This window comes from Podarcis tiliguerta (genome assembly GCF_965153285.1).
Source record: "Podarcis tiliguerta genome assembly, chromosome: 13".
Taxonomy (NCBI): Eukaryota; Metazoa; Chordata; class Lepidosauria; order Squamata; family Lacertidae; genus Podarcis; species Podarcis tiliguerta.
Window position 1 is genome coordinate 18,731,428 of NC_139546.1, and position 27,417 is coordinate 18,758,844.

Sequence of the window (27,417 nt, forward strand, 5' to 3'; positions counted from 1 at the left end):
ACTACATTACTCAGGAGTAAGCCCTACTGAATTCCATGGGGATTGCTCCCAAATCAGTAAACACACGATTGCAGCTTGAAGTGGCTAGTTTTGATGGTTACACAGAGGGCTGTTAAGAAGGGACGCCATAAATTTCTGGACCTGTGGGGAAAATATTATTCATCTCCCCCAGTTTATTCATGTCGACATCTTTTTATTTGCAGAATATGGATGAAAGTGGGGGGATATTAAGTGAGCTTAGGATCTGGGAGGCCACGGCTGAAATCAGCCATGGAACTCAATTGTGTGTCCTTGGGCCACTTATGGTCTCCCAGTCTAAGCCTACCACACAGGGTTGTTGTGAGGAAAATATGAGGGGAAGGAGATCCAGGAATGCTGCCTTCAGCTCCTTGGAGGAATGGAGAACAACATAATACAGTTTATATTAATAAACATCATAATAAATAAATATTATAATGAATAATAAAAGCCTTTCTCCAGCATGTCTGCCCCCTGTTTTAAACGTGGGGAGAGGGGGCAGTTTTCAAATAATGAAAAACGCCTGACCTAAAGCCACAGGAAAGAATTGGGATACATCCAGGCCTACAAACACTGGACTTATAAATAGGTTCTTGGCAAATTCGGTGTGTGGGTGTCTGCTGGGCTGGGTGTGCAAGCAGGGCGTAATCACGTCTGCTTAAAAACCTCCAAGGAAGGAGAATCCACGCTCCTATATTACATACAGGGACGCGGGTGGCGCTGTGGGTTAAACCACAGAGCCTAGGACTTGCCGATCAGAAGGTCAGTGGTTCAAATCCCCGTGATGGGGTGAGCTCCCGTTGCTCGGTCCCTGCTCCTGCCAACCTAGCAGTTCGAAAGCACATCAAAGTGCAAGTAGATAAATAGGTACCACTCTGGCGGGAAGGTAAACGGTGTTTCCGTGCGCTGCTCTGGTTCGCCCGAAGCAGCTTAGTCATGCTGGCCACATGACCCGGAAGCTGTACGCCGCTCCCTCGGCCAATAAAGCGAGATGAGTGCCGCAACCCCAGAGTCGGTCACGGCTGGACCTAACGGTCCCTTTACCTTTTATATTACATACCTTTTATATTACATATTACATACACACAAAAGCTCTCCTCTGCAGTACCTTGCTTTTTTGTAACGGAAGTTTGCAAAGTGTCCAACAGTTGTCTTCTTACAAGGAGACCCTAGTGCCTTTTAAAGTAAAACAACAAAAAGGACAGTACTAGCACCCTAAGGACTTGACCAATTACAGTGTGAGCAGAGTTTGCTTCACCAGATGCCTCGTTCTTGGTAATCCACAAAAAACTTGTGCAATAATATATTCGCTAGCTTTTGAAGTGCTACTGGGCTTAGGGCTGCAGGCAAGACCTCTCTGCTGTCCAAAATGTTCCTGCTCACCTTGATGCTTCCTAGGGGGTCTCCTCCCTCTCCATCAGGGCCAGATTTAGGTTTGATGAGGCCCTAAGCTACTGAAGGTAACAGGGCCCTTTATATGTCCAGCTGTCCATGTCAAAAACAAATTGACGCTGTTTTTTGTGTTGAATATATGCTAGATGGTAATTTATGGACCTAATAGGCAACCAGTCCATGCAGAATGTAGGCACCCTATATATAGAAATGAGCAAACCAGTGATATTTTAGGGAGAAGGCTAGCAGGTGGGGCCCATGACTTACATCATAGGAACCTACGTAACACAAAACACTGTTGCTGTATGTAGGTTTTATTTGATTTTTTTTTTATCTTATATTTTGGAAATGTACATCCAGTTCCCCCCCCTAAGTTATAGCTTGTTTAGCTTATACGTAAATCTGGCACCGCTCTCCATAGAGGGCAGGGGTGTCCTAAAAAGAGATTTTGCTGAGGCTTTCATAGAATTGTTGAATTGTATAGTGCGAAGGGACCCTGAAGATCATCAAGTTCAACCCTTGGTGTTATCAGCACCATGCACCAACCAACTGAGGCCCCGTTTCCTTTTCTTTTAGGGAGAATTTTGGTAAAACAGAACGTTAGCCCCCTTGCACGGAAATCATAGCAAAGGCCCATCTAGTCCAGTGGCCAACCAGATGTTTCTATCAAAGCCTACAGCCCCATCCTGTTGCTTGTCTTCTTGCTGGAGGACTTCAGTGATAGACTGCCTCTGAACCTGGAGGCTCTATACAGCTGTTGATAATTGCCATAGATATCCTCCTCCTCGTCTCCATGAATTTACCCCTCCAAGCGATTAGTCCTCGGCACATCTTGTGTGTGAGAGATCCATAAATTAATTCCATGTTTCCACAGTCTCTCCTTAATGTTCCCCATCAATGATATTGGATGACCCAACGTTCCCGTATTAGATGAAAGTAGAGAGCTGTTTATACCTTCAAGCACCTGTGTTTGGGGGATCTCAGGGTATAATCTAAATGTATATGTAGGGTTGCCTAAATTGTGGAGTTTTGGGGGGAAGGCCGCCTCCCAAAATAGTGTTTTTAAGCTTTTGGAGCTGTTTCTGCTGCTTTTCCCATCACGATGCCATACACTCGGGTTTTCCCTGACATTTTGCTGATTCGACAAAGTTCCCCCCCTGACAAAGTCCCCCCCCCGACGTCATTTTTATACCCGAAAACCAGGACGTGTCAGGAATTTTGCTGACGTATGGCAAGCCTGTGTATATGAGGCCACCACTTTGCTGAAGGTAAGCAAGTTTATCGACCATTCATCCTGAATTGCTTACACTAAACTTACACAGAGGTTAGACTATGTCTGGTCTTCATTGAGCATTCCTTTTTATTTGTGGATAAGTTACACAACAATGAGCATTCCTCCTGATCCGGGGTGTTTATTTGTCTTTTGGTTAGTCAGTTGCTCATTCCACACACTTCAACACATTTTCCCATCCCTTTCCAAACCACAAAAGTCTGATGATTATTATTTCTAGTGGCTTTGTTGCTTTAGAGTGACAGAGCCCTTGAAGCCATTCCTAATGCACAAACTTAAATTTCTGGTATGTGCTAAAATTCCACCTGTCCCCACAAAACAAGCAAGCAAAACCCACTCAGAGTTTTTAGACTACCTGGGTCTAGTCAGTGCTTAGATGGGTGACCCTGGAAACCACATCTATGGTGATTTGGGTTCCATGATGGAAGAAAGATCAACATCCTATACCCTTTTAAAATGTGGCTTTTTGGGGGCGGCGGCGTATTACAGTGGTACCTCAGGTTACATACGCTTCAGGTTACATATGCTTCAGGTTACAGACTCTGCTAACCCAGAAATAGTACCTCAGGTTAAAAACTTTGCTTCAGGATGAGAACAGAAATCGTGCTCTGGCGGCGCGGCAGCAGCAGGAGGCCCCATTAGCTAAAGTGGTGCTTCAGGTTAAGAACAGTTTCAGGTTAAGTACAGACCTCCGGAACGAATTGAGTACCTAACCTGAGGTACCACTGTATTGGTTTATTGTTTTTATTTTGATTTTATATATTGTGATTGTGATCTTTTTTGTGAACCGCCCTGATACCTTCGGCTATAGGGTGGTACAGTGGTGCCTCGCAAGACGAAAAGAATCCATTCCGCGAGTCTTTTCGTCTTGCGGTTTTTTCGTCTTGCGAAGCAAGCCCATTAGCGGATTAGCGCTATTAGCGCTATTGACAGTTTAAGGGCTATTAATGCCTATTAAAGGCTTTATAGCTTGGGATTAGCGGTTTAGCTGCTAAAAGGCTTTTAGCAGCTTAGCGCTTCAGAAAAAGGGGTTGGGGAGCGGAAAAAAACTCAAAAATTTTCGTCTTGCGAAGCAAGCCCATAGGGAAATTCGTCTTGCTGAAGCCTTATTTACCACGGGGATCCAGGGCCTGAGCCCATTTAGCACGCACTCCCTACCTCGGAGGAGACAAAGGCACCAGGGACCAGCTTCTTCAGAGAGAAAGGTTTTTATTTTCATATATGAATGGCACCAGTGGAATTGCTTCACAAAGACTGGCGCATTGAAACAAAGGTGCATTCAGCTTTTATCACCCTCAGTTCTCCTCCTGCCCCCCCTTTACACCCAATCATATGCATCCACCTATACACCCCACCTTCTTGGAGCATGGGGGGAGAAAGGCAACCTTACATTCCTACGCATGCTTAGTAGTGAATTACTACGTGTCCTATTCTCTCCATATACGCTCTCCATATACGTGTCCATTCTCTCTCTCTATATGTGTGGCCATTCTTACTAGGGGCCATTCTAACCTAACAGGTTTGACTTGCCTAAGATACTGTTTGACTTGCCTAAGATACTATCAGAAGATAATAGCATTGCTAGAGCTCTCCAGCCAAACTTGATTTACCAGCTTAAGAGATACACGTCCCACTCCCTTCAATAAGATACACGTCCCACTCCCTTCATTGCGAAGCGCCTCTGCAAACGGAAAACCCTTTCGTCTTGCGGGTTTTCCGTCTTGCGAGGCATTTGTCTTGCGGGGCACCACTGTATATAAATTCAACAAATAAATAAATAAACAAATAAAGATGGGATTTAAATGTAGTAGTAGAAGAAGAGTTTGGATTTGATATCCCGCCTTTCACTCCCCTTCAGGAGTCTCAAAGCGGCTAACAATCTCCTTTCCCTTCCTCCCCCACAACAAACACTCTGTGAGGTGAGTGGGGCTGAGAGACGTCAGAGAAGTGTGACTGGCCCAAGGTCACCCAGCAGCTGCATGTGGAGGAGCGGGGAAGCGAACCCGGTTCCCCAGATTACGAGACTACCGCTCTTAACCACTACACCACACTGTAAGGGAATGAAAGGGGGGGGGGGATAAATGCACAAATAACTTTACAGCTGCATGACTGGTGCAAATTCAGCTGGTGTGCAATTGACCGGCTGCGTATGGATGCTTCACCTGATGAATTTCTGCCTGTCCTGGGTGTTGGAATAAACAGGCGGCAACCTGAAACTTTTTTTGGGGTGGGAAGGGAATGCTTTTGTTGCTTCCCGCTGTGACAAGAAGCCGGGGCTACCCATGTGCTGCAGCTAAACAAGCTATAGCTTAGGGCCCCTCTCTCTGGGCCCCCCCCAAAAAAATTTAAAGGAATAAAACCTGGATGTACATTTCCAAAATATAAGATAAAAAAACAAATAAAATAAAACCTACATACAGCAACAGTGTTTTGTGTTGTGTAGGCTCCTGTGATGTAAGTCATGGGCCCTTCCTGCTAGCCTGCTCCCTAAAATATCACTGGTTTGCTCATTTCTATATATAGGGTGCCTACATTCTGCATGGACTGGTTGCCCATTAGGTCCATAAATTACCATACAGCATATGTTCAACACAAAAAACAGCGTCAATTTGTTGTTGACAAAGGACAGCTGGACATATAAAGGGCCCCATTACCTTCAGCAGCCTAGGGCCTCATCAAACCTAAATCCGGCCCTGGCTGCAGCGCTGCCCAGGTGCGAGGAGGAAAAGCCAGGAACCTTCTGTCCCGTGTGTCAGTTCCAGGCCGGAAGACTTTGGGAAACGGGCCTCGGCGGGAGCGAAGCCTCGACGGACCGCAGCGTCGGGCAGGGAAGCCCGCCCGCGTTTCCCGTACTTCCGCCCTGCAGCAAGATGGCGGCGGGCAGCGGGGGTTCCGGGCACCGTCGGCGGCGCGGGGCGCTGCGGCTGCTGATGCGGGTGGGCTCGGTGCTGCTCACGCGCTTCCCGTTCTGGCACTGCCTCAGCGGCCTCCTCCTCAACGCCGAGCGCGCCGACGCCCGCCGGTGAGCCCGCGCGGCCGGGAAAGCGGTGGCGGCGTCGAGGGCGCTTCTGAGCATGTGCAGAGGGCCTTCTGCGCCTTGACTCCCTGGCGGGTTGTGGGGTCGGGGAAGGAATCCAGTATTTGCTTTTAGGAGGTCGTGAGCTTAGGGGGTTTGTGGGGTGGGGAAAGGAGAAGGGTGGGGAGCCCTCCAGGGTCTTCACAGAGAGGGGTTAGGTGGGGGAAGAACCATAGAATTGTAAAGTTGGAATTATTATTATTATTATTATTATTATTATTGTGAACCGTCCTGCGACCTCCTGGTATAGGACGGTATATAAATTCAATAAATACAGTGGTGCCTCGCAAGACGAAATTAATTCGTTCTGTGAGTTTTTTCGTCTTGCGAAGCACCGCTGTGTATTGACGGTTGCCCATAGGAATGCATTGCCGGTTTTTTAAAAAAGGAGCAAGACGTTTCGTCTTGTGAAGCAAGCCCATAGGGAAATCCGTCTTGCGAAGCAACTCAGAAAATGGAAAACTCTTTCGTCTTGCGAGTTTTTCGTCTTCCGAGGCATTCGTCTTGCGAGGTACCACTGTATTATTATTATTATTATTATTATAATTATTATTATTTGAACCACCCTTATTCTGTGAACCGTCCTGTGACCTCCCGGTATAGGGCAGTACAGTGGACACTCAGGTTGTGAACGTGATCCGTGCGGGAGGCTCGTTCGCAACCCTCAGCATTCACAACTTGCAGCGCCGCGTCTGTGCGTGGGCGGGTTGCGATTCAGCTCTTCTGCATATGCACAAAGTGCAATTTAGCACTTCTGCGCATGCGCGACTGCTGAAACCCGGAAGTAACCCGTTCCGGTACTTCCGGGTTTCAGCGCGTCCATAACCCGAAAAAAGGCAACCTGAAGCGTCTGTAACCCGAGGTATGACTGTATATAAATTCAATAAATGTTGTTATTTTATTATTGCTATTAGTAGTAGTAGTAGTAGTACCCTGCCCATCTGTGTGGCTTCCAGCATAATGTTATAGAACTGTCTGTGTGTCTTCCTTAACACCAAAATTAACAAATGCCAGAGTTTTGGGCTATTTGTGATAGGAAAGGAGAATATAAGCTGCAAAGGAATTCCTGGGTAGCCTGGCCAAGCCAGAGCCGTTAAGAGAGCCATTGTGGGTCATTATGATAACGTAATAACATAATAAACCATTAAAGATTAAGAAGCTTCTTTATGCAGGGCTAAAGGTTATATGGTTATTCCCAAGGGTACTTTCATCTAAGTAACCCCTTGCAGTGCAGGAATCTCCATTGAAGCATCTATTCTTCCTTGGTCGGACCACACCTGGAATACTTGTGCCCAGTTCTGGGCGATTTAAGAAGGGTGTTGACAAGATGATACAGGGTCTGGAAAGCAAGACTTATGAGGAACAGTTGAGGGAGCTGAGTATGTCCAAAAAAGAGATAGAGGAGATTTGATAGCCATCTTCAAATATCTAAAGGGCTGTCACATGGAGGACAGAGCAAGCTTGTTTTCTCCTGCTCTGGAAGCTAGGACTGGATGCTTTAGAGATTGCAGGTTGCCTGGAGATGAGTCACAGTTGCCACAGGCGACCATGCTGGTGGCTGTTTACAAGCCTGCAGGATGGATACCTGAACATAGCTTCTCAAGTGTATTGGCAAATGCATGCATTTCTTGTCATGCCTGCAGATGGGAAGAGATATAGTGGAAAACTCTGGGAAAAGGAAGTAAAAGAACATGGATGTTTATATGGCTAACTATATTTGGGGGTAGCTGTCTGCGGACAAACGCTGGCTCCCTTGGCCCATAGAGCGAGATGAGCGCTGCAACCCCAGAGTCAGTCAGGACTGGACCTAATGGTCAGGGGTCCCTTTACCTTTACCTATATTTGGGGTAGAAACCTAGAGCTGCTGCTAGTATAGGTAAAGGTACAGGGACCCCTGACCTTTAGGTTCAGTCGGGGCTGACTCTGGGGTTGCAGTGCTCATCTCGCTCTATAAGCTGAGGGAGCTGGCGTACAGCTTCCGGGTCATGTTGCCAGCATGACTAAGCCGCTTCTGGCGAACCAGAGCAGCGCACAGAAACGCCGTTTACCTTCCCGCCGGAAGTGCTTTTGAACTGCTAGGTTGGCAGGAACAGGGACCGAGTAACGGGAGCTTACCCCGTTGTGGGGATTTAAACCGCCGACCTTCCGATCGATCGGCAAGTCCTAGGCTCTGTGGTTTAACCCACAGCGCCACCTGTGTCCCGTGCTGCTAGTATACTGACTTACTAAAACACACACACACACAAACACATCCCCCCAAGTCCAGACTTTCAAAATAACATATCGTGGCAATGAGTTCCATAGCACTTCTAACAGACTGTGCTTGAAATTGAATTTCCCGTGGTTTCAAAATGTTGCATTTAGCAACGCTAATTAAATCTGTGTAGCTTTGCAGCAGTTCATACATCACGAAAAAACTTTCCATGGCTGGGTCATTTCGGGGTGGAATGATTCCTCCTGGGTCATTTGGGGGTGGAATGATTCCTCCTTGGGGATTTAGTTCTTTAAAAAACAACAACCATAGCCCTATTTTTCTCTTTCCTTTCTCCTTGTGCTGTATTTGTTTTTTTCTGGGTGCCTTTGATGACTAATGTTCTACATTTTATTTCCTTGCCCAGAAAACCAGACATCCCTGTTCCATTTCTCTACTTCGACATGGGCATGGCGGTGCTGTGTGCCAGCTTCATGTCCTTTGGGGTGAAACGCAGGTGGTTTGCCCTGGGGGCTGCCCTTCAGTTGGCTATCAGCACATATGCGGCGTACATTGGAGGCTATGCGCACTATGGAGACTGGCTGAAGGTGAGAGAGAGGAGAGAGAGAGTCTTTGGCTCATTGTCTTCTCAAAAGCTGCAGTTGGACTGTACTAGATTGCAGCTGAGTAGAAGAGCGCTTGCTCTGTGTACAAAATGTCCCCAGGTTCAGTCCACAGCTTGGGAACCACCAAGGGAAGAAGGCTCAGAGCCTGGGGGGTAGTCTTGGGACGATGAAGAGGGAGAAGACTGGGAGGAGGAGGTGTCAGAAGCTGAAGAGGTAACAGGGTTTAGTGAGCGGGAAGAATCTATGGCAGAGAGAAGTCCAGAATCGGAGGCAGAAGCTGAAACAGAAGAGTGGGATGAGGGAGGCCAAGAGACTGAGATGAGTCAGGCTAGTGAAGAGTCACAAGTGTCTCCCCCTCTTGCTGTGACAAGCTCCCCTCTTCTCTGGTCTCCCAGAACCAGAAGAGGCATGAAGAGGGTGGTGCAAAGACGCGTATGCAGGTGCAGTCTCTGATTGCTTAGGCAGCGGTTCTCAACCTGTGGGTCCCCAGATGCTGTTGCACTACAACTCCCATCATCCTTGAGCTCTGGCCTTGCTAGCTAGGGGTGATGGGAGTTGTAGTTCAACAACATCTGGGGACCCACAGGTTGAGAGAGGCTGGCTTAGAGCATCGTCTCCAATAGCTTATGAGGAAGGGAACCAAACCCTGATGTTCGCCCTGAGCATCAAGTGGTCAGAGGCATACAGCCAAACCTCAGTTGTCGAACATAATCTGTTCTGGAAGAACATTCGTTCAGCAACCGAGGCATGGCTTCTGATTGGTTGCAAGAGCTGCTTGGACTCAAGCGGAAGCCATGTCGGATGTTTGGGTTCCAAAAAACGTTCAAAAACCGGAGCATTTCCTTCCTGTTTTTGGCATTTGGGAGCCGAAATGTTCAAAAACGGAGCTGTTTGAGAACTGAGGTTTGACTGTACTTTTTCTGTATATGGACCTGCCCTGTATGAGTGTATAATCCTTTATATGCTATTGAAGCTATCCTACATGAATCCCAGATATTATTTATGCATTTATATCAACTGCCCACTTAATCTTAAAATCTTTGGAGCAAAAGTGATCCCTGCTGCTTGCTTTCTGCACTCATGTTGCTCTTTGGTCACCTCCCTTTCCAGCCTTAACACCCCCCTCCCTCCCCCCCCAAAAAATTGCTTTCTTTGCAATAAAGGACAGTGGTGAGATTAGATATGTCCAGAGGGCTCCTCTTTGCTTCCTGAAGGACATCAGAGCAGTCAGCGGATAGATGGTTTCTCTGTTGACTGGATTTAGCTTGCAGGCTGATAGTTGCCTCCCGGCGTAAGGCTGTGGCACTGAGCTTTCCTCTGAACAGATCTTCAGGTTTGCCTGAGACTGAGGATCTGCCAGAGGTGAGCAATGTGAGATGCTTTAGTTTGTGCCTATAAGTGCTGAGGGATAAAGAATGGTTTGTCTTCTAAAGTGCTTTTAGAGTAAGTACAGGATTAATTTTTTATGATGGCTTTACTCTACAGGGTATCTGCTCTGAGCCTGTGTGGATTAGGCGTTGGTTGTGAATCGAAGTGAGAGAGCAAATTGGACAATGGCACCTTTAATTTTCGCCCCGTTTCTGCTTTCTGTCTAGCCCTTCTGGTATCAGACCCTGGCCCACTTCAGAAGTACAGATCTTGGCTTAATACACCAACATATTCACAAACCTTGTGCCTACCTGCTTTGTCCTCCCCTTTCCCTTCAAGATCAACCTAAGAAGTCTTCCATTAACCCACATTTCTCGTTAATGTACAAACCATTGTTTAAGATCATGGCTTATTCTGAACTCAGCAACCATAGTTTTGTGGTTTGTGGATGTATCAGAAAACTAATGGAAGGCTTCCTGGATTAGCCTCAGCAGTGTTGGGGGCTGCGTAAGGCTGGAATGCACATATGCAATGATCCTTCATGTTTATTAAGCTGGGATTTATAGGTCCAAACAAGGCATTTAACTGTAATCTTCCCTAAATGGTCTGTGCTAGACCAGAGTAAAAGAATGCTCTCTCCTTGCAAAAATAGCAGTGTGGCTGCTTGGGAATTTGGGTGCACAGGATGCTACTTCCAGGAGGCAAATGTTTGCAGCTCACATGATACAGTAAACCAGCGTATCTCTGGTTATTGTGGATTCAAGGTGTTTGGTTTGCTTTCCATTAACTTGCCTGCCTTCTCTTTTGGCACAGGTGAGGATGTATTCACGAACGATAGCCATCATTGGTGGTCTCTTGGTCTTGGCTAGCGGGGCCGGCGAGATCTACCGGCAGAAACCGCGGAACAGGTCCCTGCAGTCCACGGGGCAGGTTTTCATCGGCATCTACCTCATCTGCGTGGTACGTATGCTGTCAAATCCCAAATGTGTGGAACCCTAGATGTTGCTGGGCCACAACTCACATCACCCTCACTTTCTTTGCTTGTCTCCCTTTCCTCTTCCAGGCCTACTCTCTCCAGCACAGCAAGGAAGACCGCCTGGCCTATCTCAGTGGCGTCCCAGGTGGAGAAATTGCCTTACAGCTCCTCTTTGTCCTCTACGGGGTGCTGGCCCTGTCCTTCCTGTCTGGCTACTACATCACCGCAGCCGCTCAGATCTTGTCGGTCATCCTCCCTCTGGTCATTCTCTTCATCGACGGCAACTTGGGTTACTGGCACGATTCCCGCCGAGTCGAATTCTGGAATCAAATGAAGCTGGTTGGGCAGAACGTTGGGATCTTCGGGGCCGCCATAATTTTGGCCACAGATGGCTGACATTCGACTCTGTGAGACACTGAAGCACGGTGCTTTGAAGTGGGAGTGGGGTGCATTTTTTGCAGAGGACGGAGACTCTCCCTCTTTTTTATTATTATTTATTTTTTTATCATTTTACTGCATCTTTAAAAAACAACAACCCGTTCCTTGCTTATTGGCAGCTAAACGAAAGAGCGGGTGGTTGTTTTCAAAATCCAGAGCCATTCCTACATTTTTGTTTTCATTTCAAAGGACACCGTAGCAGCTTCCTCCTCCAAATGTTGTCGTAATTGCGAGAGTCTCAGGGCTGCATCAGTGAAGCTTTTGGGCTGTCATCTCATTTCAGTGGGGAAGGGGTGAATCTTTGCTTCCATGCTGGTCAATAGGTTAAAGGTAAATTTGCAAAGGTCGCTGTGACCTTGGGTGCGCTGGTTCTGGATCCCAACCCTGGGGTTTGGGTAGCCAAAGACACAGAGATCATTCGACTCATCTTTGCTCTGTATGCAGATGGTGGAGGCCATTGTGGAACATGGATTTCCTTCTAACCAGCAAGTCAGGGCTTTTGAAAGGTTCCCAGAAGTTCGTGTGAACAGACTCCTGCTTAGATGGGCTGGCTTCCTCTTTGCCTGTACCGAAGCTTTTGCAAAGCTCCATGGGCACGTGTGACATGCCAGCTACAACCAGTTAGGCAAAAACTGTTCCATTTGGAACGTAGCAACTCGGAGAAATGTCTCCCTGCCGCCATTCTTGCGCGGTACAGAGTGCATACAGCTTTTGTGCGCACACAGGGCGTAGCTGATTAAACGGGATGGCAAACTGTTGGTGTCATCCTTGCACGATGGGAAAAGAAGAGCTGATCCAGCGCTACCTTTTACCTAACTCAGGAGTCTTGGAGGCTGCTCTCAAAATGCTTGGTGGATGGGATTGGGTTGTTGGGGAAGAGAAGCCTCAAGCTCATTGCCCCTCACCCCTGGAAGGGGCAAGCTCAGACTTGACAATATTGGACTAGGTGGGCTGCCTAATGACCCAAGGCAGCTTTCAAGAGCTCAGAAACTCCTGCTACTTCCATCCCCCAGCATTGAGCAGGTTTTGTTCTGGAATAATTTATTCTAGGACTGGGGATGCTGAGACCCTCCAGATTTTGCTGGACTACAACACCCATTGTCCTTGACCATTGGGCACGCTTGCCAGGGCCAATGGCAGTTGGGTTTCATCTGGAGCGCCACTGCAGCATAACTTGGGAAAGGCTGAGAACGGTTCTCTCACCATGAGGGTGTGGGGTACCTTAATTTCCCAGCTGGTTATGTCCAAACGCAAGCTCTTTCTCTATCTGCAAGATCATGCTTGGCACATTTTATTTATTACTTCAGGACTCAAAGGTGACACAGAACTGAATCATTGCTCCATAGTATTGGCGTCTCTCTCTCAAGTTTGTTTTCTCTTTTGAAAAGAATGAGGGGGGTGGGGAAGGGGATTCTCAGCATGTTCATAAATCTTTAAAACCTAGCATAATCAGCTAAAACGGCACGTGCGCTGAAACACATTGAATTGCGCTGTTATAGGGACAGGAAGCTGCTTTTGGGGTGTGGAGGCGACCTACCACCAGAACACACATTTAATCTCCCCCTGTACCTGATTAGGTTTTTCTTTGTTGACCCCAGTGCTCAAGCTTTCTGCAGTTTAATCTGCATACATGCAGTTTCTACAATGGGGATTGCACTTCAGGGAAGAGTGTGCATGAAGAAACAAGAAAACCCTTGTTGGAATTGAACATCCCCATGGAATTTGGTGTGTATGTTGAGGAGGGTGGGATGTTTGTGTTTGACTGGGGCTAGCCAGGAATTTAAAATGCTGCCCAGCAATCACTCCTGGGAAACAATAGCCACACCATCTGTTTGGATGCAATGGTGTGTGTCTGCTTTTTAAAAAGTGTCTTCTTCCATTTCGGTCGTATCCAAAGCACTCCTGTGGAGGCACTTTGGAGCTGATTGGGCTTTCTGTTCTAGGCTCAAACGCCATTGAAACACGGTTGACCATACACTGCATTCCCCCTTTCCCTTATGGGCAGATAATTGCTGATGGCTGCGTCTTCCTTTTGGCTTTTTCTAAACCACACTGTGTTTATGGAGGATCAAGAAGAAAATAAAACACTTTTTCCAGTCTCCCATTTTTTATCTTTCCGTGCCTGTCCTTTCCGCTGCTTCCAAACACTCGTCGGTCTTTGAACTTCCAAACAACCCAAGTTTTAGCAGGGCTGCATGGACCAGGGAGGTTTCGGTTATGCGATGCTTGGTATCCCAGACAGAAGCTGGCAGCTGTACGAAGCTCAGCATTTGTGCGTCGTCATGTCATGCCAGCACCTTAGGCATTTAAGGTAAAGGTAAAGGGACCCCTGACCTTCAGGTCCAGTTGTGACTGACTCTGGGGTTGCGGCGCTCATCTCGCTTTATTGGCTGAGGGAGCCGGCATACAGCTTCCGGGTCATGTGGCCAGCATTACTACGCCGCTTCTGGCAAACCAGAGCAGCGCACGGAAACGCTGTTTACCTTCCCGCCGGAGCGGTACCTATTTATCTACTTGCATTTTTACCTGCTTTTGAACTGCTAGGTTGGCAGCAGCAGGGACCAAGCAACGGGAGCTCACCCCGTCGCAGGGATTCGAACCGCCGACCTGATCGGCAAGTCCTAGGCTCTGTGGTTTAACCCACAGCGCCACCCGCGTCCCTTAGGCGTTTATGAAGCTGCCTTATATCAAGTTAGATCATTGGTCGCTGTAGCTCAGTATCACCTGTACTGACTGGCAGCAGCCCGCCAGGGTTTCTGGCAGGGCATCTTCTCCAACAGCCTGATACTGGTGCCTAAAGGTGTATAATGAAGGCGCCAGGCGAACTTCCCTGGGGGGAGCGATAAAGCGATACAACAAACTTTAAAATCTCCCTAAACAGTTCCCTAAGGAACTGGCAGAAAGAATTCCATGATATTTATTTGTTATTTTCTTCTTCAAAAGATCCCAGGGCATATGATGGAATAAAACAAGATAAAATGCAAGTACAGTGGTACCTCGGGTTAAGTACTTAATTCGTTCTGGAGGTCTGTTCTTAACCTGAAACTGTTCTTAACCTGAAGCACCACTTTAGCTAATGGGGCCTCCAGCTGCTGCCGCACGATTTCTGTTCTCATCCTGAAGCAAAGTTCTTAACCCGAGGTACTATTTCTGGGTTAGCGGAGTCTGTAACCTGAAGCATCTGTAACCTGAGGTACCACTGTAAATAATTAAACCAAAATAATAACCCCTCTTCCCGCAGCCTGATGTATGTCTTTAGGTGTTTCAACTAAAAATGCATTTCTGGCTGCTTGGTCCGTCTTGAAATACAAGTGCGGTGACCAGGAATTGGCACTAGGTGGTCCCCTCTCCTAATCTATAGCAGATTTTTATTTTTTATTTTTACAGCTCTGGGTGTGCGCAAAGGGGAAGATTGCATTGAATGCATGCCCAGTTCAGTTCAATAAAGCATTCCCACTGCTAAATGCAGTATTTCCACTGCTTATCCTTTCTAAACAATTTCTTTAAAATGTGCAAGTTCGGATAGCAGGGCAGACAGGATATATAAGCATTTAAAATGAAATAAGAGGATCCAAATATTCCTGGAAGTCTGATACTACTATGACTCCAGAATCATTTCCTAGCCTGTACTTATGCTTGTCTAGTATTCTGCATCTCTGCAGAGGCAACGCAGCTTCACATCTTTGCTGGACTGAGCAAACCAAGTATTCGGGGAAAGAAGACTTGTGCTGGGGCTAAGCCAAGGAAGGCTGGGAAAGAGCCCTGCTTTTTGCCATCGTGACTTCTCTTCGCTCAGTTTCTCCAGGGAGCAACAAGCAGTCACGAAGAAAATACTGAGCTAGATAATGGTCTGACTCTGCATGAAGGACCTTCCTATGGCACCACGGGTGGCGCTGTGGGTAAAACCTCAGTGCCTAGGGCTTGCCGATCGCATGGTCGGCGGTTCGAATCCCCGCGGCGGGGTGAGCTCCCGTCTTTCAGTCCCAGCTCCTGCCCACCTAGCAGTTCGAAAGCACCCCTAAGTGCAAGTAGATAAATAGGTACCGCTTTATAGCGGGAAGGTAAACGGCGTTTCCGTGTGCTGCGCTGGTGCTGGCTCGCCAGAGCAGCTTCTTCACGCTGGCCACGTGACCCGGAAGTGTCTCTGGACAGCGCTGGCCCCCGGCCTCTTAAGTGAGATGGGCGCACAACCCTAGAGTCGGACACGACTGGCCCGTACGGGCAGGGGTACCTTTACCTTTATGGCACCTATTGGTACAAGAATCCTGCATCAGGCCATTTCTCAGGGACTGAAGAATGTTTGTGTATATCATAAGCTCATTTCTCCACATTGTCACATCAGTTTGTAGAGTTTTGTTATAGACTCCTCATGAAAATTCATTGGCATTTCAGCAGAATTTTCTTCTATTTTTTGCATGCAATTTCTTCTTCTTTTTTTTTTTGCAAAACAATGTTCCCTAACGTAATGCATTTTCATAGGTTTTAATTAATACAAGTTGTTTTTAATTAATATATACACTTTACCCCAGTATACGCTCCCTCCCCCTTAGTATACATCACTGGGCTGGGAAACTGCATTGCAAAATTCAGAGAAGTGTGGTTTTCAAAGGGTGGCTGTGTTTCAATTCACTTATTTTGTTTTTGAAAGTGTGAATTAGGTTTGCCTTGAAATGTGAGTGGAAATAAAGGTCTTCCCCACCCCTATTTGCGTTTCCATCCCAGCAAAATACGTCCAAATGAACGTTGTGAAATTGAGACATTGGCTACTACAAACCAAAGCAATCTGTGGTATAGCATTGTCCTCTGGCTCCTTAATGTCTATTATGGCACGCAGGCTTTTATGATACCCACATCTTCGCATTGTTCTAATTGGTTCTTCTCTTAGTTTTCCAGAGCTTTGTCAAGATGTAATAACTGAGCTGCCTGGTGCAGCCTAGGCTGAGAGAATAGGGGAGTGTGGACCAGCTTTTTGTTTCTGTCAGTTACAGGATAAATTGATGGCGTTAACCAGCATGGAAACAATGACTAATCCAGGATAAAAACCAAAGGCAGTGTGTCCTCTTTGTCCTGAACAAAGCAGCCTGTTTCAAACATGCGTCGTGAGGTAAGCATCGAACAATGACTTCTGCGGCATTCTGGGTAACACAGTCTTGTCCCGCCGTTCATTTTTGACAGGTCCCTTTCACCATTTTGCGTGGTGAGGTTTTGTTTGTTTTTGTCACCGTGTTCCTTGCATCAATATGCTGGGTGGAAAATGGACAGATCCAAGAACTGGGTTGTGGTGTTTTTTTTAAGGGGTGTGAAAAGGAGCATGGCTGGATGGCGACTGTATAGAGTAAGCATTGTCGGAACAATTGAGTGCTTCGTTTTTAAGACCACCGAAAGAATTTGGAGAAGTGCTACAAACGTGGTTTCTAGACCTTCCTTCAGTCTGTGGAATGAGCAAGAGAAATAACTCGGCCCGATTTGCCCAGTTATTTGACTCTCCATATGTTTCTGAACTACAACTCCCATCAGGCCTAGCAAACATCTTCTTTCCTCTTCTTCTTTGGCAATCACTCTTAGCGAGTAAGATTATTTTCCATAAATACTGTTTTAAAAGTGAGTCCGTAAGTGACTGTGGAGGCCAATTCTGGATCCACACGTCCTTCCACAGTGGGGACATAGGTTTCCGGGCAGGAGTTGATCATGGTGAGGGTTTGCCAAGTGTGCCTTCCTCTTAGCACGTTTCATGACACCTTTGGTAAAGGCTGTTCTCCAACTTGAGCACTCGCAGGCATGTTTCCCAGTTGTCAATGCCTATACTACATTTTTAAAGATTTGCCTTGAGAGAGTCTTTAAATCTCTTTTGTTTACCACCAGCATTACGATTTCCATTTTGAAGTTTGGAATAGAGTAGTTGCTTTGGAAGACGATAATCAGGCATCCACACAACATGACCAGTCCAACAAAATTGATGTTGAAGAATCATTGCTTTGACAGTGGTGATCTTTGCTTTTTCCAGTACGCTGGCATTAGTTCACCTGTCTTCCCAGGTGATGAGTAAATTTTTCTGGAGATACTGTTGATGGAATCTTTTGAGGAGTTGGAGATGGCATTTGTCCATGTTTCACAAGCATACAGTACGGTTGGCAGCCAATGTCCTGCCAGTAAAATTCAATTGCCATTCTAGTCACTTGCTCTTCAAGGAAACAGGTGTGTCTGTGTGTGTCTTTTGTCTTGTGCAGCAAGATGTCTGGGGCCGGCCCTGAGTTGAGTCAGCTCCCTGCTGCCTGAAGGCAAGGCCATGGGCCTTATGTGTGGAATCTTTGGTCTTCCAAATGTTGCCGGACTCCAACTCCCATCAGCCCCAGAAAACATGGCCAATAGCCAGGCATGATGGGAGTCATGGTTCAGCACCATCTGGAGGCCAGAAGCTTGCCACACCTGCTAGTAGGGATGAAGATTAATTTCTTTACATGCTTACCTGAGAGAAGGTTCGCCACACCTTGCCTCATGCCTCAACCCACCAGAAATGCCACGTAATATGTGCGCCCTATACGAACGATGTGAAATGGGATATGCCCAGATAGCTCAGGTAAGCGAAATAAACCTTGTTTATGTATTTGAGTCCACTGCTCTATTATTATTATTATTATTACTACTACTACTACTACTACATTTCTCGAAGTGAGTTCTCGCGAACAATTGCAAACACTTTCTCGCCCCCCCCCCGAAATAATTTTTATTTGGTGTTACAAGTATAAATAAATAAATAAATAAATAAAACCCTGCCCATCTGGCTGGGTTTCCCCAGCCACTCTGGGAAGCTTCCAACAAAAGATTAAAAACACATTAAGACATCAGTCATTAAAAACTTTCCTTCATTTGGAAATAAACTTCTGATAGGATATCTGCAGGAAGCCCTCTCCAGCAGGGTGCCGTGACTGACTGGGAATTTAAGGGGCAAGGCAATCTTTTAGGTCCCAAACAATATAAGACCTTGTAGACCAGCACTAGGAACCTGAATTTTGCTAGGTTTCCTGTTGCGGGAAGAAGGAAATGTTGAATTCTGCTCCATAGTGGGGAGAATCATAGGCTGTTCTGCTTCGATTTTTAAGGGCGGGGAGAATCAGTGCGTTCTTACTGGGTCAAAGAGAAGGTACAATGTTATTTTTGACTCAGACTGGCCTCTTTTATTTCTCTTTCTCCCCGAAATAATCCAAGCAGATGTTCCTAGGAGACTGCTCGCCTCTGCTTTGTGTTCCAAGCGCAGTCAGGTAGAGATTCGAAGCAGACGATACAGTTTCCAAAGCCATCATGGCAGGCGCCTTCCACTCAATGATTTGCTTTTAAGGACATCATCAATTCCAACTTTGGTGATAATGGGACAGCTGGGACTCTGCTAATCAATCTTTCAAGCGCTGTAATTTTATTTATATGCTCTCCGAAGCATCTGCTGCTTCCCTTTTCTGATCTGGAAATGGAAGGTGACTTTACTATCTTCCGGACGCTCTTCCCTCTTTCTCTCTTAAAAGAAAAAATAAACCCACAAAACCCCCCTAACGTACACATGCAACATACCCTCCAACACGTCGAGGTGGAAACCAGGACGCCATTTCCTGCGGCCACGCTTTCTGCATGAGTTACGTGACCTGTGCAAGATCACAGTGCGCAAAATGGCCGCTATGCTCTTGCGTGAAAAAAAGGCAGTGGCGTAGCGTGGGTTGTCAGCACCCGGGGCAAGGCAAGTAATTTGCGCCCCCTAACCCGGGGCAAGGCAAGTAATTTGCGCCCCCTAACCCAGGGCAAGGCAAGTAATTTGCGCCCCCCCGCTGCACTGTCCCTCCCCCAGATAGTCCCTCGCTCTCTCTCCGCACCGCACCGCACGCCTGGCACCCTCCCCTCCACAGTGGGCGGCGACCCGGCGGCTCGGATCGGATTCGCACAGCCAGCACTGCAGTGAGCGAGAGTGAGTGAGCCAGGTAGGGGCAGAGAGCTGTGAATGCGAGCGCGCCCCCCCAGATGTTGCGCCCGGTGCGGCCGGCCCCCCCTGCACCCCCCACGCTACGCCACTGAAAAAAGGTGATGTCCCAGTTTTCCTGGGATAGTTGAGGTGTAGGTGAAATCCCCTAATTTGCTGTTTAACCAATCTCTTGAGAGAGTGAAAGAGTTTTGGATGTAGGAAAACATTCATCCCTTGCCGCCTGCCCACCCTCTATTTTAATTTGTTCCTGTTGTAAACAAAATCTGCCCTTTTCCCCTTATGGGGTATCCAAGAGCCCTTATAGAGTCCTTATGTGGGTTCCCTATTGGTAGGAGAAAATAACAGAGGCCAACCAGAGAATATTGAGAAGCAAAGCAGCTAATAAGCCTATTGGTCTGTTGCAACAGGGTGCTCGCCTCACATGCAGGAAAGGAGGAGGACCCAGAACCAAGGTGTGCCTGCCCTTATATAGACATTTTAAATTCCCTGCCCTGGAGCTCAAGACAACCCCTCCATACATCATCCATCCATCACAGAAGGGGTGTAACCCAAGACCACCCCCCACAAACATCATACCCACATCACAGTAAAGGTGGTCTACAACAGAAATTTGAATGTTGTTGTTTTCCCTGTCTGCCAGGTTATCTGATAATGCCTTATCTGATTGCCTTTCCTGGTAGTCTGTCACCCTTTGAAATGGTGATTACTCAGTTCCTGAGACAATGGGAAGGCTCCCTGACCCCTTCCCTCCTTGCAGAGAAAACATTTGGCCAACTTGGGAGTCAAAATGGTTTCAGTTCGGTCTTCCTGTGTTGATCTATGCTTGGTTGGTACATTTATGAACAGTTATTATATACAGTAGGGACGCGGGTGGCGCTGTGGGTAAAACCTCAGTGCCTAGGACTTGCCGATTGCATGGTTGGCGGTTCGAATCCCCACGGTGGGGTGAGCTCCCGTCTTTCGGTCCCAGCTCCTGCCCACCTAGCAGTTCGAAAGCACCCCTAAGTGCAAGTAGATAAATAGGTACCGCTTACTAGCGGGAAGGTAAACGGCGTTCCGTGTGTGGCTCTGGCTCGCCAGAGCAGCGATGTCACGCTGGCCACGTGACCCGGAAGTGTCTCCGGACAGCGCTGGCCCCCGGCCTCTTGAGTGAGATGGGCGCACAACCCTAGAGTCTGTCAAGACTGGCCCGTACGGGCAGGGGTACCTTTACCTTTTTATCATATATCTAAGACCTTAAAATTCTTATCACATTCCCTTGCTTGTTACTAAGGTTGAACACAACTCCTTGATACAATCCCAGGGCTCAACATGGACTCCTTGGATCAGATGATCTGAGTTGGAACCACCTGCCCCAGTTCTGGCCTCAAACCAATTGAAGGGGTGTGTATGTAATTAGGGTTGGAGGTGTCCTGTTGTGAGTTTCCAGCTTTGCCAAGCCTGTAAACACACAAAACCCCAGTTCATTTGGAGGGACCAAACGTTTTATCTATATGGTGAGCAGTTCATTGACCCAGAAACCCTAATGGACCTCTGCATTACCACCCCAATATTTTAAATCAACATCGTTCCTCCAAAGCTGCTTCCCCCCCCCCCATAACATTTTATTAGTTTTCCAACAATAACAAAAATAAAACAACAACAATAAAAACAAAAACAAAACAGATTGGCTTCCCCCTATTCTCTTCCTTGTTTCCATTGTGTGTCAGTGTACTACATGTCCATTGTAAAGTTTTAACCATTTGAATGACTTATTCTCTATTCATAATGAGATTACAAGTAGTCTTAAAACCGTGGCAATGTAATGACCTGTGTACATTGCTTCTGTATACAGTGGTACCTTGGGTTAAGAACTTAATTCGTTCCGGAGGTCCGTTCTTAACCTGAAACTGTTCTTAACCTGAAGCACCACTTTAGCCAATGGGGCCTCCTGCTGCTGCCGCGCCGCCAGAGCACGATTTCTGTTCTCATCCTGAAGCAAAGTTCTTAACCCGAGGTACTATTTCTGGGTTAGCGGAGTCTGTAATCTGAAGCGTCTGTAACCTGAAGCATCTGTAACCCGAAGTACCACTGTATATGCAATAAAGTCCTTCCATTCTTCCTTAAATTCGTAGTTGTCTCTTCCTCTTAATTTCATTGTCAATTTTGCCATTTCAGCATATTCCGGTAATTTTACTTGCCAATCTTCTTTTAGCTGGGTCACTTTCTTCTTTCCAGTGTTGTGCTAATAGTGTTCATGCAGCTGTTTTGTGCAGTTCTTTTGTGATCTTGGTAAATCCATCCCTGTTATGCCTAATAGGAAAGCTTCTGTTTTTTTTAAAACAAAAGTTATTTTAAACATCTTCATTTCATTATAAATCATTTCCAAATATTTCTTAAGAATTTTGCAATCTCACCACATATGAAAAAATGTCCCTTCTATTGTTTTACATTTCCAACACTTCCTTTCTTTAGTTTCGCACATTTTTGCTAATTTAACAGGAGTTGGGTACCATCTGTACATCATTTTCATGTAATTTTCTTTAATTGCCACACATGCTGTAAATTTTATCTCTTTCTTCCATAGTTTTTCCCATTCCTCCATCCGAATATTGTGTCCCACATCTTGTGCCCATTTAATCATAACTGATTCAACCACTTCATCTTTCATCTTCCAGTCCAGCAACAGATTGCACATTTTTGATACTGATTTCTTATCATTTTCTATTATTTCTCTCTGAAAGGTTGAAATTTCATTCTGAATTTTTTGGGGGCCCCCAAGAGAGTGGGGCCCTAAGCTATAGCTTGTTTAGCTTATACGTAAATCCAGCACTAAAGGTCCGTATAGTTAAAGCTATGGTTTTCCCCGTAGTGATGTATGGAAGTGAGAGCTGGACCATAAAGAAGGCTGATCGCCGAAGAATTGATGCTTTTGAATTATGGTGCTGGAGGAGACTCTTGAGAGTCCCATGGACTGCAAGAAGATCAAACCTCTCCATTCTGAAGGAAATCAGCCCTGAGTGCTCATTGGAAGGACAGATCCTGAAGCTGAGGCTCCAATACTTTGGCCACCTCATGAGAAGAGAAGACTCCCTGGAAAAGACCCTGATGTTGGGAAAGATGGAGGGCACAAGGAGAAGGGGAAGGCAGAGGACGAGATGGTTGGACAGTGTTCTCGAAGCTACCAACATGAGTTTGACCAAACTGCGGGAGGGAGGCAGTGGAAGACAGGAGTGCCTGGCGTGCTCTGGTCCATGGGGTCACGAAGAGTCGGACACAACTAAACAACATCAAAATCCGGCACTGGCTTGCTAAGCACTTCCCAGAGTAGCCCATGCGCCAAATATTTCCCCGCTAGCCGTCCTCTCTGGTGCTAAGTGGCTCCGTCTTTGCCACTACGTGCCAGGAGAATTATGAACTGAATCCAAGGAGCACTGAATGCCGGAACCTGATGATGCCAGGCTCTCTCCCCGCCCGGCTGCAGCTGCTTCCTGGACATAAACGGGAACTTGAGATCTCCCTGTGGCATTTGGAAGCTAATCACTGTTGGCTTGGGAGTGAGGGAGCCACCTGCAGCAGGCAGAGCTTCGCTTACGCTTGCGTCCCCAGGAGCATCTCACCTTTGCCACTCTGCGCAGCAGCACCTGTCGGGCCATTACAGGAGATTCAATAAAAATGAGAAGAAGAGGTGTCTGTTTCAGGCTTGATCTGGTTCCCAGGACAAGGGATGCAGGTGTCTCTTGCAAATTATATGCCTGGGGGTCTGAAAGAGATCCGGAAAACACAGTGCATGATGGGAAGTGGGATTCCCAGCACAGCTCTGTGTGTGTTTAGGAAGGCAATTTCTATTCATATTTCTATTTCTATTATTTCTTTTTCTATTTCTATTTCTATTTCTATTTCTATTTCTATTTCTATTTCTATTTCTATTTCTATTTATGTGTGTTTGTGTATAATCAGTCATATCTATATAATCAATCGTATACACACACACAGTGCTCCCCCCCCCCTAAAAAATGTTTAGGGGTACTCTCACTTAGATTCAAGAAAATTGAACCATTTCATAGTTCAATTCGGGGAAAATAAATACAGTAAATGGACAAAAGTACAAAGATTCACAAAATGTTTAGGGGTATGAGTCCCCCTATGCCCCCCCTCCAGAAAAAAACCACTGTGCGTGTATGTATTTGATTTTCCAATATCGTTCCAATGACAGCCTCATTGTAACAATACCCATTTTATCTAATTAATACAGTCATTACTGCCAATTATTCAAATGTCAAATTATACAATTTCATTAAACCGTGCCCCCCCCCGCATGCTAGAGTTGATGAGTTCATTCGTCTACATTTTTTTCTGCGTTCCAAAATTTTAATATTCTCCATTGCATTCCATTCAGATATCATAATCCCTTATATAACAGCTACAATCTTGTGATTTCTATTTGTGTTGGTCTGTTAGGTAATTTAATATCAACCTTTAGATATTTAGTATCAAGGGCTGTAGGCTCAGTGGAAGAGCATCGACTCTGGGGTGTCAGTTTGCGTATTGGCTCAGGAAGCCTAAATCAGATTTTAAAAAAATAAAAATTGGCAAACCAAAATGAACTTCTCCCCCAGCTCTGCTCCAAGAGACTCAGTGTCAAGCAATTACAACCCAGGGGTCACCAACTTTTTCAGAAGGGGGCCGGTCCACTGTCCCTCAGACCTTGTGGGGGGCCGGACTATATTTTGAAAAATAATAATGAACAATTCCTATGCCCCACAAATAACCCAGAGATGCATTTTTTAAAAAGCACACATTCTACTCATGTAAAAACACCAGGCAGGCCCCCACAAATAACCCAGAGATGCATTTTAAATAAAAGGACACAGTCTATTCGTGTAAAAACACGCTGATTCTCAGACCGTCAGCGGACCAGATTTAGAAGGCGATTGGGCCACATCCAGCCCACAGGCCTTAGGTTGCCTACCCATGCAACACACCTTCCATGCTCCCTAGAAATGACAGAAAAACCGGGTGTAGACAGCATTTGTGACAGCCTTTTCTATCCTTCCAGCGGGCAGGCTCACTTATTATGGGTGCCAAACCAATGGTATGCTAGAGATGGAAGGGGAGGCTGGCCTGTTTTTTCACCTTCCCCAAAACCATTCCCAGAGACACCTGAAAGGAACACAGAACAAACTGTGGCCTTGTCCTGGATGAAAGTGTCCCTTACGTGCCAACATCTGAATTACACCTGGAAATGAAATGCTGAAAAAGTAAGAAACGAAAAGCAAAACAAAACCCCAGCAAACAACATTTTATGAAAAGGAATTCTCTAGACTGTGTGCGGTAGTTTGGGAGCTGAAGAATAAATGGTTCATTATTTATACTCGGTAGGATTTAGGAGGGTTATCATACAATATATGGTTGCAGGTGACAATGGAGCAACACCTGCTGCTAATGATCGAGACCGATTACCGGTAATCATATTTATTCTACTTGTTCTTTTGTGTGTTGGGGCAGAACTGAATGTTAGCTTGGCAAATGCTTAACCCCTGTCCCTTTTCTCCTGCAAAGGTCTCACAGCACCCCACACCCAGCCTCCTCTGTTTCTCAGTGAAATTATAAACTGCCTGGGGAGAGTGGAGATGGGCATATTTGTCCATTTCAGTTTCTCATTTTTCCAGTCCAGTTCTCCATGTTTCCCTATCGGTTTGCATTTTTTAAAAATAAAAGTTGTCATGATAACAACAACAACAACAACAACAACATATTATTTATACCCCACCCATCTGGCTGGGTTTCCCCACCCACACTGGGTGGCTTCCAGCACATTAAAACATGGGCAGGCAAACTAAGGCCCGGGGGCTGGATCTGGCCCAATCACCTTCTAAATCCGGCCTGCAGACGGTCCAGGAACCAGTGTGTTTTTACATAAGTAGAATGTGTGCTTTTATTTAAAATGCATCTCTAGGTTATTTGTGGGGCATAGGAATTCATTCATTCCCCCCCCCCTCCAAAATATACTCCGGCCCCCCACAAGATCTAAGGGACAGTGGACCGGCCCCCTGCTGAAAAGGTTTGCTGACCCCTGCATTAAAACATAGTGAGACATCAAACATTAAAAAGTTCCCTAAGCAGGGCTGTCTTTAGATATCTTTGAAAAGTCAAATAGTTGTTTATTTCCTTGACATCTGATCAGAGGGCGTTCCACAGGGCTTGTACAAGTACCAAGAAGGTCCTATGCCCGGTTCTCTGTAACCTCACTTCTTGCAGTGAGGGAACCGCCAGAAGGCCCTCAGTTTTGTCATGCATTTGAGAGCTTTTTGTAAGCCATCTTGGGCTTCTGCAATGAACTCTACGTGGTGCTACCTTTGAAGGTAACTCAAAAACTACAACTAATCCAGAATGCCGCAGCTAGACTGGTGACTGGCTGCCAGGACCATATCACACCAGTCCTTAAAGATCTATATTGGCTCCCAATATGTTTCTGAGCACAATTAAAAGTGTTGGTATACTAAGCAAGAGGATGTCTACCTTAGCAGGAATAGGATACTACCTACCATCATTTGCCCTCTTAATTATTCAGGGGAAAAACAATGCTGTCCAAGGTTGCAAAAACTGCGGAGAGAATAACTGGGTGCACTCTTCCCACCTTGGATCAAATCTATGCTTCCAGGTGCTATAAGAAAGCTGCAGAGATAGCGCAGGATAGTGCTCACCCCGGAAATGATCTCTTTCAGCTTCTGCCTTCTGGAAGAAGGTGCAGGGTTATAAAGACTAGGACTAGCCGCCTGAGAAACAGTTTCTATCCAAATACGATTTTGGTTTTGAATGCAGTGTAAGGAGTCTCTCTGGAAGTATATTGTATTTTAAAAATGGGGTATCAGAGTTTTTAGGGGGCTAACCTGGTTGGGATAGCTGGGATACCAGGCTTGTTGGTTTTGAATGCCTCATGTAGATTCGCCCCCCCCATTTCGTTGTTCTGTATGGGACAATGACAATAAAGTTTATCATATAGTTTATATATATATATATATATATATATATATATATATATATATATATAAAGTTTTCCATTCAACAATCCAATCAAATCACATTAGTTATTCCAGATTGTACCAATACATATCATAAAGTCCAAAAATTTTGCCAATTTTTAAATTTTTGTTGGGGGTACCCATGCTTCAAGTTCAGTAAGGGTCCAATCATCTCATATTTCTGCTGCTTTGATGTTCACAAGTCCCATCTTCCAGTCTTCTTGTTGTTATCATTTTTCTTCTTAATAACCTCTGAGTTGTTTTCACAGGCGAGTTAGAAGCAAGCATTATTATGTTTCTGTGTGAACTTTGTAAGGGTCTCCAGTCTTTTGTTTGTAGTAAATCATCATACGCTGATCCAAAAGTCCTCGTATCGTATCGATTATCATTTCGTATTTGCAGACTGCTTGATCATTTTTTTTAATTCCCCCCCCCCGCAAGCAGGTTTTCCAATGAAAGCGAAGATAAAACATGGCTGAAATAGCACTGTCCGCTACTCAGCTCCCATAACACCTGGTAATGTGACGAAGCAGCTGATCATGGTGGCATCATGGAGCTTCAGTCCTGCCATCTCTGGGCCTCGGCCAAGAAGTGTTTCCTTTGCATCAGAGATCTGTCTCGTGGTGCTTTGGGGAGGGAAATTGCTCTTGATTGCTTTCCTAGCAAATGGGATGGAAAACTGGCCTTTTGCTCATCTCAGGGGATAGTTCCAGAAAACTAGATGGACACCCCCTGGGCAGTTTCGTAAGCTGTTCCGACAGCATTTTGACGTTTGCAGGTTGTTCTAAATGACGGGGCCAGGCTGTGTGCATTAAGAGGAGCAGTGACTAAATGGCCCCTTTTAGCCTCTTCTGTTTGCACACTCTTTTCCTTCAGATTGCTCCGCATTTCACTGTGTAAACAGCTCCCTACCCCTCCTCTTTCCCCCTCCTAAATGGAAGAACAGAAGGCAGGGAACATGTCACAGGCACAGCAGGGTGAGACAGAGGCCACATTTGCACCATTCGTTTACAGAACCATGACACCACTTTAAACCAGGTTTTCCAGTTGTTTTTTGGACTACAACTCCCA

At 46.1% G+C, this 27,417-nt stretch overlaps 1 protein-coding gene and 1 long non-coding RNA gene across 2 annotated transcripts in view; one reads left to right on the top strand and one right to left on the bottom strand.

Moving 5' to 3' along the window:
- LOC310661854 overlaps positions 1 to 27,417 on the bottom strand; it is a 292,087-nt gene that overhangs the window by 98,234 nt on the left and 166,436 nt on the right. The window lies entirely within an intron of this gene.
- Positions 5,522 to 13,475, top strand: TMEM101 (transmembrane protein 101). The gene is made up of 4 exons (XM_083408356.1): positions 5,522 to 5,723; positions 8,396 to 8,576; positions 10,776 to 10,922; positions 11,026 to 13,475. Exons 1-4 carry the CDS (start codon positions 5,572 to 5,574, stop codon positions 11,332 to 11,334), a joined length of 789 nt encoding a protein of 262 aa, XP_083264482.1. The 5' UTR covers positions 5,522 to 5,571; the 3' UTR covers positions 11,335 to 13,475.

Coding starts and splice junctions, on each gene's coding strand:
- TMEM101 (XM_083408356.1), top strand. CDS start 5,572: ATGGCGGCGGGCAGCGGGGGTTCCGGGCACCGTCGGCGGCGCGGGGCG. Junction 5,724..8,395: donor GAGCGCGCCGACGCCCGCCG/GTGAGCCCGCGC, acceptor TTCCTTGCCCAG/AAAACCAGACATCCCTGTTC. Junction 10,923..11,025: donor GCATCTACCTCATCTGCGTG/GTACGTATGCTG, acceptor TTCCTCTTCCAG/GCCTACTCTCTCCAGCACAG.